Genomic DNA, 17711 nt, shown 5'->3' on the forward strand with positions numbered 1-17711 from the left:
CCAACACCCCTGTCTGGGATCACTGAGTTCCACAATAACCTCATCTTGCCCCTGCATCCCTGGTCCTATCCTGTGTCCCTTCCCCAGACCATTCTTACTCTCTTCCCCAGGCCAACTTTTGCCCAGCTTGACATCCCCCCCCCCCCCACTATTTCTCCACCTGTTGCTCCTGTTCAGACCTGCTTTCTCCTCTTTACTAACACCCTTCCCCACATCCAGACCCCCTCTCTCCTCCTCCCCTGCGCCCCTCCCCCTTCTTCCCAGCTGCCACATTGCCCCATCTGTCCCGCACCTCACCGATTCTCTCCTGGGGGTGCATGGCAGAAGGAAACTTCCCTCCAAAGTCCAGATTCCTCCCCAGCATGGGGCCTCCTGAGGACTGCAGTCCCTGCTCTACCCCCTGCCAAGTGGTCTCTCTATCCTTCCCTCCTCTGCCCTGTGCTGCCTCCTGCCAGCTCAGCTCAGTCCACCTCCTCTTCTCAGCTCCAATCGCTGCCCCCTTTCCACGCTCCCACCTCAGCGAATTCCCACAGAAATGACAGATGAGGCTCGGTCACTGGCTGAACACCAGGATGTAAAAGACTTGGGAAAGCAGTTGGAGTTCAGGAGAGCCATGGAGGGAAACCTGAGGTTAGGGGGAGTTCAGGCATCGAGCATCAGAGGCAGGTATGGGTGGAGCTGTGCAAAGCAGAAGGGCTACTGTCTGGAGGCTCCAGGGAAGCAGGAGGATAGGGACAGTTGGGGGCTGGAGGCGGAGATGCAAAGACCTACACCTGAGAGCAGGCATCGAACACACCCACACACAGCTGCTGGGTCCCCATGTGCTGCTGCCCTGATCAGGGGCTGAGAAGCCGACTTGACACAGAAGTAGCCAGGCAGAGGGAACAGAGGACAGAGTTCCTGCTATCCCGCTGCACCCCTCATGGATAGACTGGCGAGTCATTGGAGAAAGGATGTGCAAGGGCCTAGATGTGCCGGATTCTGCCCCTTGGGTTGGGGCACAGGTGCCAACAGCCACAGGTGTGTGGTGCTGGGTCAGGGCACACTGGGCCAGCATGTAGCTGTGCCAGATGCCCAGTGAGCTCCCCATGGCTGGGGATAGGCTTGCGTGGGTGTCCCCGTATGTCTGGGTGTGTGTCTGTTTTTTCCTGGCTTTGATGGGGAAGATGAAGTCAGAATCTTGGATGAAGCTGGGCGCAGCTTCCTTCCGCTGTCTTGGCCTGGAGCCCCCACAGCCCTGAGACCTCTGGGCGAGGGTGGGTGAGGGTCTGGAACAGCAGGACATAGGGAGCCAACTGCAGAGAACAGTCTTATCCAATGCTCCAGGTTTTAGCAATTGTGTCATATCCATTTTTCTTGGTCCTGTGTCTTATATGTTGTTTTTTAGTTAGGAGGTATGGCCACCACAAGTATAGGTGGCCCAGAGTAGCCAGGAGACCCTAAGGAGGAGCAGGGGCTGGAAGGAGGGCCCTCAAAGTCCACACCAGGGAGATGGACCCCGCACATCTACAAGCTCACGAGGCACCTGAGGAAGCTTCACAGACACAACTCAGGTTCTGAGATTCGATGCCCTGGATTTGAAGCCCCAGACTTCAGGCTCTCATGTCCCCCCAGGAGCTTATCTCCCATTTGCATGTCAGGAAAGTGCCAGGCCTTGCAGAGCAGGTGCCTGGTTAAGTGCCTGTCGACACTGAACTGTGAAAGGTCTGGGAGAGAAGACGGGAGAGCTTCTGGTAGGGGAGCCCCAGGCGTAAGGCAGGGGAGCCTAGTGGTCCAAGTGGGTCACCTTCACTGAGGTGTCGGGTGGCAGGCAGAAAGGGGTATTGTCGAGAACTGTCCACATGCTCTGCTGTTGTCTGAACCCTGGTCCAGTGACTTCAGCTCCAGGTCTCCATCCTTGAATAAACCTCCAAGTTCCTGTCCTGACCTTGTGAGGATAAGGGTAGACATGGAGAGGGAGGGAGGGAAAGGCTAGAAGGGAAGGAAGACAAGGAGAGTGAGGGCAATTAAGGGCAAGGACCTGAAGGGGAAGGAGGGGGGAGGGCAAGCCAGGGGCTCTGATCCAAGGAAGCGGTCCCCGCGAGGGGAAGACAGAACATCTGGACCTGAGCTGCCGGCACACAGCACTTTCCCACAGTGCAGGCGTTTTATGAAACGGAGGCTCAGAGACGGGAGAGACTTGTTCAAGGGACTCTGCCAGTGGCAGTGAAGGTGGCCTCAATGCAGGTTCTCTGATGCCAAAGCCTGTGTTCTCTCCCTTCCCAAAGGGGAGCCCTGGAAGACTGAAGACTCGAGGCAGACACAAATGAAGGGGCCCCTGGAAGGACTCCTTGAGAACGGATGGTGACCATCTCAGTTTCTGGAACTGCTTCCTGCGTCATTACGTAGATTCAGTCAGAAGAAATCGCCAAGTATAAGACGGGGTCAACATTTCATCATTGAGATTTGGGGCTGGGAGATGGAGAGGAAGAACATGGAGAGAAAAGACTGAGTCTGAGATGAAGATGGGAGAGAATTAAGAGGCCTGGGCTGAACTGGGGCAAGAGAGCCACAGGAAGAAAGTTTGGACCCTCAGAGCTTCCTCTGCCTGGAGATGTGGGTGTGGGGAGAAGGGAGGAGGGAGGACATTTCTATCTCGTGACAAAACAAAGTCACACAATTGTTTTGTTCTCTGCTCTCAGGCGGGTGGGCGCCCGTATTTACCAGAGGGACTGAGGTCGCTGTGGCAACCACACATCTGGGCCCCTGAATCCAGATGTGCTGTATCCAGAGCCATAGCAGAACGATGAGGCAAACGCTCGGCTCTCCAGTCTGGCCCCACAGCTGGGGAGAATAGAGGACTGGGTGGGAAGTGAAGGGGAGGGGGGCTGAGGCGGGAGGAGAGAGGAAGTCACGGAGCGTGTGGAGGAAGCAGTGGAAAGGGAAATGGGGGCAGGGTGGCATGAAAGGGAGGAGGCAGCAAAGGCTCAGCAGCAGGAGGTGAGAGGAGCAAGAAAAAAGGAAGGAAGGCTGTGAGGCAGAGGAGGAAGGGAAAACACCAGAGAGGCAGGAAACAAAAAGATGAGCAGAGAACAGCGACTGGGTCAGAAGGAGAAGGTGAGTCCTGGTGGGTAGAGGGCAAAGAAAGGTAGGAGAGAAATCTAGAGCAAATAAGAGTAGAGACAATGGGTCAGCAGTGATAAGAACAAAGGGCAGGATACCGAGGAAGTAAAACAGCAGATCACAAAGTCAAAGGGCCTGAGACAGGAAGGGCCTATGGAGGTGCAGCAGTGACAGTGGCCGTAGGCTGAGGTGGCCCTGGACAGGGGCTGTGGCTGGAGATCTTTATGGGCCCCAAGGGCGAGGGCGGCAGCCCAGAGACTGTCCTTCCTCAACCACCCTGGCACACCACTCTCCACGCCTCTTACTGTTCCTACCACCCACTCTCCCACCCAGCCAAGAGAGTCTGACTCCCGGTTCGCACCAAGTGCAGCTGTCCCTTGTCACTCAGCCATAGGAGCTGCAAGTGCTACCCCAAAGGCCTCCCCCTCCCCCCCATAAAAGCAGACCAGAGAAAAGGACAATGTAAATGGAGCAAGGAGCACGGAGGGAAAGGTGTGTCTACTACACACCAGGCAATATGAACAGCATCTTTCTCCCGCACATCAACCCTGAGAGTAGGTACAGATATCCCATTTAACAGGAGGAAACCAAGGCTTAGTTACATAACGAGGACAGCCACTGAGAAAGGCCGGCTCGGGTGGTCCTTGCTCTCACTGCCTGGGTAAGGCTGAGGGACCCTGAGACAGGAAGTGCTGGCTGAGGAGCCAGGCTGCCCTCAAGGGGGACAGCACTGTTCCAGGTTGCCACAGTTACTCTGTTTTCTCCCCAAACACAGTAATGGAGGGGGGGGCCTGGCTGGACACGTGAGGTTCTTCCTCCCCCTTCAGGCCTGGGCTTGTGGCCCAGGTGGCCCCTGTCCAGTCATCTGGGCGTTGAGCCCAGCCCCAGCCCACACCCTGCTGCTGACCCAGGGCACTCCTGCAGGAGTCAGAGGAGCTGCTGGACAGGAGCCACTGACGGGGATCCCCACAGGTTGGGTGAGACTTGCCCCCTACCCTTTGTCCTGCTCCCCTTCCTCCTAATTAGAAAGCACAGCCTTGCCAGTACCCGCTCTTGTCCTTTCCTTTCAACTGGACCCTCTGGTCTCAGTCTCCTCCAGTTCTGGGCTAAGACAGATGATGCTCAACAGCCCCTCCTTGCCAAACACAGCCCCTTCTCCACTATGGCCCCTCCTTTCTGGCTCACAGCCCTGGGGCCCCAGCTCAGTTGTTTGTCCTGGAAAGTGAGGGGAGGGGGAACCTGGTAGAATGCAGGGGACCCAGGGAGGCTGCTCACTCCAAAGGGCGTGGGGCCCCCTGTCCTTCCTGTTTACTCAGACACATTCCAGGATCTGTATCCTCTTGGCTGTGACACCATGGGACATCCCTCCCCCACCCAACCCCGCCCACAGACATACATGTGCTACAGGGCAAGGGGACGACATGAGGTCTGCGATCCCACACCCAGCCCACCCCAGAGCCAGCTGTCTTCTGTGCTTAACTCTGATACCCTGGCCTGGAGAAGCCGTTCCCCCAAATGCCCCATCATGAGCCAGGAAGGTAGCCACCATTCCTTTTAACTCCCTCCAAGTTGTTTATTTAGTAATAATAATTTTAAAAAGATATGCACATACATAAATCTGATCTTTCCCACTGCCCTTCCTTTACACCCAGAAACACACTCCAACATGTAAAAATGGCCCTTGTCCCACCTAGGGACCACAGTCCCACCTCCACACCCCAAACAGAGAAGCGAAAGAGTCAAGAGCCAGCCCACCCACCCCAAACCTTACCCTCACTCAATACCCTCAAAGAAAGCAGCAGGAGCTGGGGGTTCAAAGAAATGAGAGGAGCCCTATATTCCAAAAAGGGGTAAGAGGTGAGCCCCTTCACCTCTAAATAAGTGCTTAACCCCCACTCCCAGTCCTTCCATTACTAATTGCCCAAGCCCAGGGATCAGGGAAATAAACAGTCCCATCTGTAACCCCTCCCTGCCCAGTCCTAAGTCAGCAGGAAAGGCAGAGGTCAGGGGTGATTGAGGTAGAGGGGCCGGTGGGGAGCCTGGGGGGCCTGGCCAGCTGCAGAACCTGGCAGAGGGCCACCCGTGGCATTGCCCGGGGTGGAGGACGGCTGTTTTCGGAGCGAGGGGGGCACCGTGGAGGTCTTGATGTGAATCACCCTGGTATCCATGACCTCACACTCGATCTGCATCATCTCCTCATAGTCCCCAGGGGGACCCCGGCCTGACAGGGTCTCTGTGAGGAGGAGTTGAGGAAGAGAAAGGGGCGGAAATCAGAGAGGGGGGGTTGGAAAAGCAGGAGTGGACAGGGAAGAAAGGGCAGTGGGGACCAGGCGGATCCACAGCAGGAGTTAGTGAGAAGGCAGGGATGGAGTCGGTGCAGGGTGAGGGAAAGGAAGGAAAAGAATGACAGTGATGAATGTGAGGTCACAGAGGAGAGGACATCAAGAAAAAAAAGGAGGTGAGAGCCTGGCAGGTTCCCAGCCCGCCCCTCAGCCCAGCACCTACCCAAGCCCCCTCACCACGGGCAGACCACACCTGCCTTCTTCCCATCAGCCGCCTGCATCTGTTCTGCTCCGCACCCATTTCCTGCTTCTTCTCCCCAGGAATCTAGCATCTCTCTGGAATGTCCCACTCCCCTCATCCCCTCGGCTCCTCATGCTGGGTATCCCTATCTGAGTGCGCCCTCTCCTTAATTTCAGGACCCCTCTCCATACCCGGTAGGGAAGGAATTACCATTGGGGGCCATGGCGGGCATCACCAGGGACATCTTGGGCCGAGAGGTCTTGTTGTGGCTGATGGCTGGGAGCAGCAGGTGGTCCTGGCGGGGAGGGTGGAGGAAAAGACATGGAGCTACTCCTCAGCCTCAACCTGGACACACACTGCCGGGACACCCAGGGTGATGGGGATGGGCCGGGAGGAGCTTACCCGCCGGAAGGAGACAACATAAAATGTGTCTTCCCGTCGGTCAATTGCATCTAGGAACTCTGGCTGTGAACGGTCCGGGTGGCGATACAGCTGCAGCTGGCCCACAGAATCCCTAGGGAGGTGGGAAAACAGGATTTGGGAGGAACAGCCCAGTACCCCATTCCCATTGGGGAAGCGGGAGAAGATGAGAGAAAGAGACAGGAGACCCCCAGTGGACCAGGGAGGCATAATGCCATTGGTGGTAGTGGTGACAGCACAGGCCAGCTCTTGGGGGTATAGCTGTTCAGAATGGAGCTCCACTTAATAAGAAAGCCCCCCAGACTCACCTTTCTGGGGGCCCCGGGGGTTGAGTGGGGACTGCCTTAACTGGAGGCAACTTCTTCCATCCCTGAAACTTCTGGAAGGAGAAGTGTCTAAGGATCTGAAGGCGGCGAAGGGAGGAACGAAAGAGAGACGACCCCTGGAAGGTGACACCACCTCACACCCACCCTGCCAATTCCTCAACAATCCCTCAAACCTCTACAAGGACTTGATCCTCAAAACCCCCAGAACGTTCCCTTGTTCCCTGTCTCTCCTGGGCCCTCCGGGGCATCTTCCGCCGGCCTCTCTGGTGGCGCTGCACCCAGCCGCTCAGCTCATCAGCAAGCCTGGGGAAGCAGAGGAGGGGAGCACCTCCGTGCCAGGCCAAGGCTCCCACTTTCCTTGCCCACACACAGGAGGGAGCAGAGCAGGAAGGAGAGATGGTGCTCCAGAACACAGGGACAGAATGAATGGCAGGGGAGGTGCCCAGCCGTGGGTCCCCCGCACCTCAGGGACTCGGTTCGGTTGAAGTGCCGGCAGTCCGAGGAGAGGAAGAGCTGGTCCAGGTCTCTCAGCAGCAGCTCCCTGGCACCCCCAGGGAGAGCTGTCAGGTTCCTGGAACAAGGCAGGGAGGAGGCAGTGATCGCAGCTGCCCAGCACGCCTGCAGGGAAGGCTGTGATGCTGGAGCAACTGGCTTCCCTCAAAAAGGAATGGTGAATGTGGGGAAGATACACAGCACCCCCAAGAGAGAGAGGACCTTCTCCTCACCTGAAACTTGGCCGGCCCTTGAAGCTGGCCTGGGGCTCCTCGGGGCCCTGGGAGGAGTCCTGGAGGGGCTCAGCTCCATGAACGGGTAACTGTGCTGAGAACTCCAGCAAGTGTCTCCGGGGTAGAGGCTCCTCTCCACTCATCCGAGGAGAGACGGGAGCTGAAGGAGACTCACTGATGCTGAGGACAGGGAAGGACAGAGCACGAGGGAGAATACCAGCTTTATTGAGGGGCTAGTTAAGGGCATGGGCTCTGAAGATAGCCCACCTGCTCTACAAGATTGACTCTCTTCACCAGTTAGATGGAATGAGAAGGGTCCCTCCCTCATAGGCCCAGGAAACAAAAGGAGAGGCTTACCCTAAAGCCTAGATCTCAGGAAGCACTTAAATCTCTCAGCACCACCTACCCCAGGATGTACCATTTATGAGATTAATGATGGAACAAGAAGGGAATGCTGGGTACACCCCTGTGCCGGGGACACCACAGCTGTCTCTGTGTGAGTGGGATAAAGGGGGGGCACCTAAACAGCAATCAGTCAGGTGGTTGGGGGTTCTGCAAGGTTCTGGGGAGCAAGGAGGGTCTCACCTGACAGGCCCAAAGTTGAAGGCAATGAAGAGAAGGAAGACCATGATGCAGACCACCTTCCTGTTTCCAGACCCTAACTTGAGCTCGCTGTTCTAAGGCACAGAGGAAGAGACAAGAGAGTGTGGGTGAGTACTCCCAAGGAGCCTGTATTTGGTCTCCCAAGGACAGAAGTCTCACCTCGGCCCACAGGACTTCCAGCCGCCGCCGGAGGGCAGCATTCTCCCGGCGCAGCTGCTGGTTGTCAGCGAGGACAGCCTGCAGCCTCGCCTCCAGCCCCTGCAGGTACTCCTTCTTCTTCCTCCGGGACTGGCAAGCTGACTCCCGGTTCTTGATCATTCGCTGCTGCCGCTTCAGCAGCTTGGCCTAGGTAGCCAGAGGGTTAACAGGAGAATGAAAAATGTGTAGGGGAGGGGAACCATGCCCCTCAACTCCAGAGGCTGATTACCCAAAGCTCCTGGGGGCCACTCTCCTGCCTTCCTGACCCTGCTCACAGCATGAGAGGAGGAGGGGTATTCCCTCTCCTAAAACATTTCAGGGAGTGGGTCCCTCACCTAACCACTCCCTGCTCCTGTTCCTCAGAGCTGAGAAAAGTTAGACTGTAGGAAGAACGTCCTCCATCCTGGTTCCCAGTGGGACCTCAGTTCCTCTCCTTGGTGACTAGTTTCTCTTCTCAGTTCTCCTTTTTACGACCTGAAATTTAACCTTGCTAACTGGCTTTCCCCTAGAGGAAGCAGCCTCCCTTTTCCAACTACTGCCACAACCACAACACAGAATGACTCCTCTGCCTTTGGTTTACTGAGACCACCCCCACTTCACCATCTGCAGTTTGAAAACAAACAGAAGGACCCTAAAACCACATAAAGCTGATACTTGTACATAAAGAGGGGTCCACTCTGACCTTCAGGATCATCTTAAGGGTCTGCTTCCTCCCTTTTTGCTCTCTCTTCATTCCACAGTTCCCTTCCACAACAGACTTCCCTCTTCCATTCCCATTACTAGCCCTACTTCTCTGCTCCCAAATACTTACGTCCACTTCAGGTGGGCGGGAGTTCCCAGGCATAGGAGCTGGAACAATGCTCTTCCTCTCAGGCCGTGGAGCAGGGGGGGCTGGCCCCTCAGGCTGGACTCGTATAGCACCTTGAATAAGGACAACTGGGGACACTGGGACAAGTGAGCAGGAGAAAGAGGTCAGAGAGCTGTAAGTGAGGTGGGGTTCTGTGTCCACACCTAAGCACCCAAGGGCCTCAGTGGCTGTGAGCTCCCTTAGAAAGTCAATCCAGCCCAACTCCTTCTTTCCTTCCTCAATACCTGGAGGTGGCTGGACAAGGGGCTGCAAAAGGACAGCGGTGCTGGGAGGCATGGCTCTAGGTGGCACTGGGACAGTGGTTATCACCACAGGTTTAGGCTGCAGTGGTGGCTTCCGGGCAGGCAGGGCTTTGCCTGAGAAAAGGTGAAAGGAAGAAGGAATGTCAGCACTGTAGGCCTTTTGCCAGAGACCCGTGTAGGAGACCCCATTACCTGAGGAGCCATCGGGGGATGAACCCATGCTGATCTGGACAGCTCCAAGCGGGGGGCCTGGGACATCCCGTAGGAGACACCCTTGAGGAGCTGGAGACTCTGTCTTCACTTCCAGTACCTCCTTTCCTATAAAAGTCTATGGGGCATTCCAGAAAACCTGTGAGTGAGGTGTGCCAAGGAGAAGGAGCTGAAGAAGAAAAAGCTCTCCGACCTTAGAGAGTGAGAAAGGAAGTCACTGCAGTGCCTGGAGTGGGGCATTGATGTTCACCTGGTTGGGGGAATCTGCGGAGACCAAGGAAGCCTCAGAGTTGATGGAGGAAGATGGAGAGACAGGTTCTGTCTTGGTCTGGACACCTGTAGGGTGGCAGGATGAGACAAACAGCTGGATGTCAGATAAACAGTGGAGAAGGTTAAGATGGGAAAATGGGGACATGGTCATTTCTCCTTGTACCTACAAATAAAGTTATTCTGGCCCTAGGCAGGCAATCCAGAAGGTGGAGGTGCCCTGGGGCTGCTGTCTGTATGCTCTCCTCCACCTCTACCCAGCTTTCCTCTTCAGAGCTCCTTCATTTTTCTCACCACTGCTCAGTTTTCCTCAAGGCTATCTTTGCCCTCTGCTATCCGTTTCTTCCTCACAGACCTGGTCAATTCACATAGAGGAGGCACAAGCAGAGAGAGTCTGCAGCATTCCTATGGGCCACACTCCTGCCTGGCTGGATTCTCATCTGCCCTGGCCCAGTGTTATCACACATCTCCATGCTGACCACTGCCAATTCTGTGTCTCGGCCCATGATGGATCCCCTGCACCCTGATCCTGACTCCCAAGCTCCCTGCTGGTCACTTCTATTCTCATGCCCCACCATTCACACAAATTCAACTAGACTTACACAGAGCTCACTGTTTGTCCTTTCACACATTTCCCTTCCTACGTCTGGCAGCTTCCCAGACATGAAATTACAGAGCCTCAATCACCTGAGCCTTCATGGCCTCTGTTAAATCTATCTGTAACACCAGTTGATTGCCCCATGTAGGTGAAATAAAACTCATCTGAGGACCAGATTCAGCCCCAAGGTCAATAGTCTGGCACTACCTCTGGTCCATACCACTCATTTTGGTATTTAATTATATGATCACCAATACTGCTATTCTAAAATTTCAAATCAATTTATATTTTTGAATAGGCAATACAGTCATGTGATACAAAAATCCCAAAGGAACAAAGGGGAATTCAGTGAAAAGTGAATCTCCTTCCCTTCCTTGTCCACCAGCCATGCAGATCCCATCCTGAGGGGTAACCACTAATTGAGCTATTAACTATAGGTTATAACCCACATGAAACTCTCCAAAAGCAAGGACCCTGTCTTATGCCTCATGTCTATCAAAGTGATGAGTAAAGTACAGGCCCTCCAAAAATATAAGTCATAGGGGAGAATCTGACTCCAGTAACACAACTGTTTGCAAAGTCATCAACAATCTTTTTGCCGTCAAAGGCTTTTCAATCCTTAATTCGTTTGTCTTCTTTGTAACTTTTAGTAAAGTACTGGTTACGATCTGTTTGTTCCTCCAAATGCACTCTCCATCATTCCCTGTCCTATGAGCCCCAGGAGGAAAAATGAATGGATTACATCACTAGAATACCTTGCCCTCTTGCTTCTGGTTGGAGAAGCAGTGCCAGGAAACCCTGAAGGCACTTTGAAATTAACAATCAGCCTGTCCAACCCTGAATTCATCGTGCTCCTTGATCAGAGGGCTCCTGCTTTTACAGTCTCTATCCAGTGAACAGTACCGTCACCCACTGGATGACTGCCCCAGCCAGAAACCCAGGCATTCTATTTGACTCCTGCCCAATGCCCAGGACGTCACTGCAACTCATCCATTCTACTTCATTCTTTTTGCCTTCTTCTCGGCATCCAAATACCTTACTCGATTAACTCCAGGAACCTGTTCCTTGGTCCTCTGCCTCCTGCCTCCAGTGCTGCCTCTCTGCAATCCATTCTCTACTCCGCCACCAGAGACATCTTCCTAATCATACTGCTCTCCTACTTGATTCTTCAAAGGCTCCCAATTGCACACAGGATAAAAGCCAAGAGTCCCTTAGCAGGGTTCCCACCTGGCTCTGCAGCCTCTACAGCTCCTTGCCATTCCCCATTCCCTGCTCATATCTACTCTGAAGAGATACACTTGTCAATCTCCATACTCTCCTTCTGGCTAATTTCCATGTGTCCTTCAAAACTCAGCACAGGAAACATGTCCTCTAGCAGCATATCCCTGATTCATCCCCACTAGGTGAGATGCCCAGCACCCTATGATGACCTCTATCCTACAATGACCACACCTATGTGGACTGGTACCTGTCTTTCTCCCCCACCACACTACAAGATTCTCAAGTCAGTGTTGGTCATGTCTTTCTCATCTTTACATTCCCAGCATCTTGTCCAGTACATGGCATGGAGTAGATGCTCAATAAATGTTTACTGAATAAACACAAAAGGGTGCCTAGACCCGATAACACTGAAAAAATAGCATAAGTAATGTTAGTTGTAAGACCTAGGAGTTGGGTACATAGCATTCCAACTTTTCTGTACGTTTAAGATTTTTTATAATAACACGTTAGAGTGAAAAAATAACATAAATAAATACTTCCTAAACTATCCAAAGTCTTTAAAACACGCAAAGCAACAGGAAGTTAAATTATACCACAGGATACTAGGAACAAAAAAAAAAAAAGCAAAATCACACCCATCTCTTCAGTGCTGCCCTTGCTGTGGTTTCCTAAAATTCTCCCTCCCACTCCTCGCCTCTCTCCTGGTTATCTGCCATTTCCCCTCCCACCTTTTCCTCCTTGTCTGGCTACCTGACCCCCCCCCCCCCACGCACATATACATGCTCACAAATGCTCACATGCTCTACCTGGTAAAGCCTGGGGGTGGGGGCAGGCTGTTATTACCTGAGGGATCATCAGAGGTGGGGCCCATATTGATCTGGACAGTTTCAGTCGGGCATGTTGGATCATCTCCCAGGAGGCAGAGTGGGGGTGCCAAGGACTCTATCTTCACAACTAGTACCTCCCCTACACCAGGGGCCTGGGTGAGAGTAGATGGGAAGCAGGGGGGGAAAAAGAAGAAAAGAAAACAAGGAAGGTGTCAAGAGTAAGAGCAAGAACAAAAGCTTCACAGCTTACAAACGCTAATTATCTGACATTCTGGTTCGAATGGTACTTGGCATCTCCCTAAGCTGTCTCTGGCCCCCGGTTCTCTCCTTCTGCTTTATTCCTTGGAGGATTGATAACATCTCATGATTTCAAATATTGCCTTAGAGTGGACAACTTGGGCAGAATTCTCAGCCCCAGCACGGTGCCACATATCTCTATATATTAAAAAGATTCCACTTTAACTTCTAGAAACCAGAATGGTGATGTAGCAAATGAGAATGTTAAAGAAATGACAAAGGGAGGGAAGAAGCTCCCCCACCCCACACACAAATCAATCCTCAGCACCTATAGGAGGCAAGAGTGGAGCAGAGTCCTTGCCACTGAGAGAAGAAGTGGGGAGATGGCTTTCTCACCTGGCTGGAGGGCTCTGTGGAAAGAAGCGAGGATTCGGAGCTGAGAGAGGAGGAAGAGCAGGGAGAAGATGGTTCAGACTTCACTTGAAGATCTGGTGGAAAAGGGGTTAGAAAATAACTAGGAGGTAGAGCCTGAGAAGAGTCCAAAAAGTGCCCAAGGACATGCAAGTGAGGGGTCCTCACCCCGCCAAGGCGGGAGGAACACAGGTAAGGTGTTAAAGGGCACTCGTGTGGAGGTGTGAGGACACGGGGTTGCATGGTTTCTGGGAAACGGGGAAGATGAGGATTTCTGGAAGGCTGAAGGAATCCCATACGATAGGTATCTTACCCGGGAAGATAGGAAGGGGGTCCCATGGAGGTTCGGGGGGGCTGACATCCATCCCCACATCCAGCATGCTGCTGCCAAACTGAAAAGGGAGGATACTGGGTGGCAGGACTGTGAGAGAGAACGTATGGCTCCAAAGGAGCTCTGGCCTGGGGATGAGCCCAGGTTCTGGGGCCACTCCCACCCTCCGAGGGGAAGAGCCAAGGCTGCCGGGAGCAGTACCGGGACGTCCTGCTCCGGGCAGCGGAAGAGCTGCGTCGGCTCCTCAGCCACCTCATCCAGGCCGGTGTACAGGGCGCAGTCTGCAAGAGGCGCGGTGTCGGGGGCTGTCCGGGGGCCCGGCCCGCCGGTCCACACAGCCCTCGCTCCAGCCTCATTGGATCTGCGCGGCCGGACCCACCGCCCGCCCACTTGAAAAGTGATACAGCCCAACTGCTTCAGTCCCTCCTTCCCGACCCCGGAACAACTCGACGTTGCTGCGGGAAGCGGCGGTCTCCCCCAACTCCCGCACCCCCGAAGGCACGGCGGCGTCCCCGCTCCGCCCTCCTTCGGAAGGTGGGTTCGTAGTTGCCCGGCCTTCCTCTTTGGGGCTCCGCTTCCTCGCCCCGTGCCTCCGGGCACAGGACGCCACAGCCTTCCCGTCCCCGAGGCCTCCTTCCACGCACCCCAGTCCTCCGGGCTCAGCAAGTTGTCCGTGAAAAATCGCGTCGGGTCCGCAATCTCGCTGAGGAGCATGAGCTCCGCCATCTTTCCCCCGCCCCCCAACCATGAGCCGGTTCCCAAGGCCCGCCTCTCGCCCTCAGCAACTAAAGAGCAGACGCTTCAAAACCGGAGACGTCCCGGAAGCTATTCCGGCCAGTAGGAGCCCCGGGCGCTGAGCACCTGCGTCCGCAGGAGGGGCGGCCCTACAGGCCGGGCCAATGGGAGCGCGGCGGGGCCGGCACTTGCGCATGCGCGGAGGAGACCCGGCCAGAAAGCGCCTGGGAGATGTAGTTCCCGGGCTCTAAAGGTCCGCCCGCTCCCCCAGCCAGTTCTAGATTTTAGGAGTTCAGACAGCTTCTATTCCTCTTTGAACATGGGTAAGCCCCCTAAAGTATAGCACATGTGACCATGACTTCGTAAGGGTAAAGAAGGGCAAGAGGTGCACGGAGGCTACTGCTATCTCCCCTAGGAAGGCAAAAGCTGGGAATGGGATATGGGCTGAAACCCTCCCTCTGCCCCCGCCTCCCCAAATCTCACAGCACAGACCACGATTCACAGGTTCCTGTCTCTTTTAAGGTTTAACTTTTAATCAGCCAAACATCTTGCGGAGACCCTGAGCCAGCCCTGCATCCTGTTTCTTCCCCTGAGAGATAACCTTTCCCAGCTCCTCCTGGGCTGCCCGGTTTTTTGGATCTACCGCCAGCACCTTCTTGAGGTCAGCAGTTGCTTTTTCCAGGTTCCCAAGGGCAGCCTGGGCAACCCCCCTTCGGTACAAAGCCTTTAAATGCCCAGGCTCCCGCTCCAGCACCCGGTCACAGCTCTGGGCTGCCAAATGAGGATGCCCTAGCAGCAACTGGCAGGCAGCCAGGTTAGCGTGAAGGACAGTTCGTTCTGAAGAGCCAGGTGGAGGTAAAGTCAGCAGCAGCCGAAGAGCCCGTCCATAGCATTGAGCAGCCCCTTCTGGGTTGCCAGCTCGAAATAATTCTGTGCCCCTGGCACGTTCTTGCCTGGCCAGGGCCTCCTTCTCGCTGGCCTCCAGCTCCCAGGAGTCCTGGCCCTGAGTGAAGGAAGCCAGTGTGAGCCTGAGAGGAGGTCCAGAGTGCCCAGGGAGCTGAAGCTCTGCCTCCTCACCTTGACACATGGATTCCAAGCATTTCTCTATGAGCTCCCCCCAGCTTCCCTCCCTCCATGGGCCTAACCCCATAGTTAGCTCTGTCCAGCCCTCTGGCAGCCCTGACCCAAAAGGAAACCCAAAAGCCAGTACCCGGCAGCGGGAGCCCAGCTTGGGTTTGTCCAGGCCATGGCCACGGATTATGATCTTCTTGACAAAGCTCCCATCCGGACAGTTCCAGAGATCGGAAATTTGGAGGGGCTCTGGCACCTCACTAGCTGATCCATGAGACTTAACGGAGTCTTCTTCAAGTTCAGCAGCCAGTTTTTCAGTTCCTTGAGGATTCTCTAGAATTTGGCTGGCTGGATCTGGGCTCGTTCTTGGTTCAAGAACTTCAGTAGGAGGTTCTTGGGGCTGCTGCCTAATCTGATCAGTTGAATTAAAGTTCTTCTTGGGGTTCCTTCCCCACTGTTGTTGCGGTTGAGAGGTGTTTTTCTCTCCCACTAGGTTGATTGGTAGCGTTTCCATTTCGCTGCCTGGTCCCTTCCCTCGTGGGTAAACAGTTTGTGTCGGAAAGAGATGGCACCTGGAAAAAAAAAAAAATCAAAACAATGCTAATGGTATATTCTTATTTAGACTCCTTTCCTGTCCTTCTGGGACCTGGGCCTCAAAGTTCTTATTTGTTTGTTTCCTCCAAAAATCCCTGTCCTGCTCCAGCCTGGGTTCCACCCAGAATGCATCCAGAACTATAAAGTCCACAATCCCCCGCGGTCCGGTAGCCGCCCCAACTACGGACACCCATCGAGTCCAAAAGGCCCCGGCCGCCCGAGCGTCCAGCCGGGTGGCGCTGGCCGGCCCACTCGGGTCACCTGTCCTTGCGAAGCGAAGTGCTTGCTGAGTGCTGCGCTCAGAGTCTCGCCGCCGGCGGAGAGACGGCCGGGGCACAAGGGCCGCAGGGAGGACGCCCACCGCGCACCCCGGAGCCCGCGAGACGCGAGCCCAGTGACGTCACGCCCCAAACGCGGGCTAACCGGAGGCGGCCTTCTCCCGCCTCCCGATTGGCTGCCAGGGATCGGACTCCCGCCCCCGGCTCCCGGCTCCGGGGGAGCCCCGGCCTCGGCAGCCGAGCTGCGCCGAGCCCGAGCCCCTGGGCGCGGGCGGGTGGCCGGCCAGAGTCCGGAGAGGCCCCGCGGCGGGAGGTTGGGGCGGCCGCGGAGAGAGAAGGGTGGCGGAGCCGCTGGTGGTGACGGCGGCCGCCGACCGGCCGCGCCCTCCCGCGGCGACCTCAGGCCCTGTGCTGCTGATGTCACCCCTCTGTTGGGGCTGCCAGGCGGAGCCAGCCGTCCGCTCCTTGCCCATTCTGCCCAGGGTGCTCCAGGGGAAACCCTCAGGCCCCTTTCTCCTCAACCGGCCCTATTTCCTTGAGGCTTCGCCTCACCTTGCCCCTCACATTCATCATGGCCCTCAAGCTCTTCTTCCTCAAGAAATCTTAGTGCTTTTCAAATTTTGATGCTCATACAAATCCCCTGGGGAACTGAAGTTGCAGGTTCTGCTTTAGGAAGTCTGGGGTGGGGCCTGCGATTCTGCATTTCTAACGAGCTCCTGGCGGCCACGCTGGGAACGGCAGGATTCTGGACTAGCCTCGCCCCATTCCCTTCACCGCTTGCTCGGTGCTCCGTAGTGCGTCGTATATTTTGCAGATGTAACTGGTATAATCTGCTCCACTGGGTGTATCGGCGGAAAAGTGGGCCTCCTCCTCCTAATGGAAGCCGTAGGTCCCTTTGTGGTTCAGCCTTGCTTGCCCAGCAACCTGCACAGGTTGGACCCCCGGGCTCTTCAGGACAGGAGAACTCCGCTCTCCGGACCTCACCGCCGCTCCTTTTCTTGGTCTTCAACACCCTACCACTGTGCCGCAGCCTACAAGGACCATGCCAGGACAGCCAGGAAGGAAAACGGTGTCATCATCCACAGATGTGTGGCAAAACACTCCACTCCCTGTTTTGTGTGGGACTCACTAACCTTGACTTTTTTCAAGTTTTATTTCTGGGTTCTGTGCCAGAGTAACCGCAGTACACTGCCACCCCGTTTCCCCTACGGCTAAATACTCTGATTCTGGGAATCCCTGGGCTCCTGTTGAAAATTAATCTATCTTTTCTCCCTCCCTCTTCCTCTTTCCATTTCAGGGATTTCTGGGAAATGCAGGAAGTCTAGAATGAGTTACAAAACGTTTGATTACACCCTAATCCCCGGACAAAGGTTGCTAATTTGTATTATGTGTGCCTTAACTGAGGGGGCCATTCTGATGACCCTTCAAAGATCAGTTTCTTTCAATGAAAAGAAACTATACTTTGCTACAAATGCACTGCTTTGTAATGTTTTCTTCTTGCTCTGTGTGTGTGTGTTTATGAAGCACCTGCTATGTTCCAGGCAGCATGCTAGGAACTGGGGATACACAGGTGAATGAGACAGACACAGTCCCTGCTCTCATGGACTTTATAGTCTGGCCAGGGAGAGTAAGCAGTGACAGTGCTGTGAAGAAGCGTGAGGTGCTGAGAGTGAATGAGGGCCGAGGGAACGTTCCTTGAGGATGGGACGTGCTTGCTGGCACCTAAAGAATGAGTTAGAACTGAAGTTCTAAGAACATACCTATAGGCCCCCATATTGAAAAACACTGAGTTAACTGGTCAACTTTGTCTCTTCAGGTGCTCTCTTGTCACCATTGTGACTACAAAACCTGATACACACATAGGCGCTGAAATTCCTAAAAAAAAGTAATCCAGGTTATCCAGAATGAATTTTATTTTTTAAAA

At 54.7% G+C, this 17711-nt stretch overlaps 2 protein-coding genes across 6 annotated transcripts; both read right to left on the reverse strand.

Moving 5' to 3' along the window:
- Positions 1-465: 465 nt before the first annotated feature.
- On the reverse strand, positions 466-13861 carry ATF6B (activating transcription factor 6 beta). 4 transcript variants are annotated; one of them, XM_087817314.1, is made up of 18 exons: positions 13754-13861; positions 13311-13390; positions 13092-13170; positions 12764-12855; positions 12147-12282; positions 9468-9553; positions 9200-9335; positions 8990-9121; positions 8709-8842; positions 7859-8044; positions 7682-7773; positions 7097-7276; positions 6835-6942; positions 6545-6674; positions 6354-6424; positions 6028-6139; positions 5836-5920; positions 4658-5335 (listed from the first exon to the last, which is right to left on the reverse strand). In XM_087817314.1, the coding sequence occupies exons 1-18, from the start codon at positions 13833-13835 to the stop codon at positions 5106-5108; spliced, it is 2151 nt and encodes a 716-aa protein (XP_087673440.1). In that variant the 5' UTR covers positions 13836-13861; the 3' UTR covers positions 4658-5105. The 4 variants fall into 4 exon arrangements, with proteins under 4 accessions (XP_087673439.1, XP_016070861.2, XP_087673440.1 ...); XM_087817313.1 differs by lacking the exon at positions 4658-5335 and adding an exon at positions 466-1971 and having other exon boundaries at positions 8709-9121; XM_016215375.2 differs by having other exon boundaries at positions 4657-5335; positions 6354-6421; positions 8709-9121.
- Positions 13862-14242: 381 nt separating this feature from the next.
- On the reverse strand, positions 14243-15854 carry FKBPL (FKBP prolyl isomerase like). Of its 2 annotated transcripts, XM_016215322.2 has the most exons (3): positions 15771-15854; positions 15055-15487; positions 14243-14847 (listed from the first exon to the last, which is right to left on the reverse strand). In XM_016215322.2, the coding sequence occupies exons 2-3, from the start codon at positions 15427-15429 to the stop codon at positions 14380-14382; spliced, it is 843 nt and encodes a 280-aa protein (XP_016070808.2). In that variant the 5' UTR covers positions 15430-15487; positions 15771-15854; the 3' UTR covers positions 14243-14379. The 2 variants fall into 2 exon arrangements, with proteins under 2 accessions (XP_016070808.2, XP_016070807.2); XM_016215321.2 differs by having other exon boundaries at positions 14243-15487.
- Between the last annotated feature and the right edge of the window lie 1857 nt (positions 15855-17711).

Source organism: Miniopterus natalensis, chromosome 5 (genome assembly GCF_054644295.1).
Source record: "Miniopterus natalensis isolate mMinNat1 chromosome 5, mMinNat1.hap1, whole genome shotgun sequence".
Lineage (NCBI taxonomy): Eukaryota > Metazoa > Chordata > Mammalia > Chiroptera > Miniopteridae > Miniopterus > Miniopterus natalensis.

Coding starts and splice junctions, on each gene's coding strand:
- ATF6B (XM_016215373.2), bottom strand. CDS start 13,835: ATGGCGGAGCTCATGCTCCTCAGCGAGATTGCGGACCCGACGCGATTT. Junction 12,856..13,091: donor CCCCCTTCCTATCTTCCCGG/GTAAGATACCTA, acceptor CTTTTCCACCAG/ATCTTCAAGTGAAGTCTGAA. Junction 6,425..6,544: donor AGGATCAAGTCCTTGTAGAG/GTTTGAGGGATT, acceptor TTCTCCTTCCAG/AAGTTTCAGGGATGGAAGAA.
- FKBPL (XM_016215321.2), bottom strand. CDS start 15,429: ATGGAAACGCTACCAATCAACCTAGTGGGAGAGAAAAACACCTCTCAA.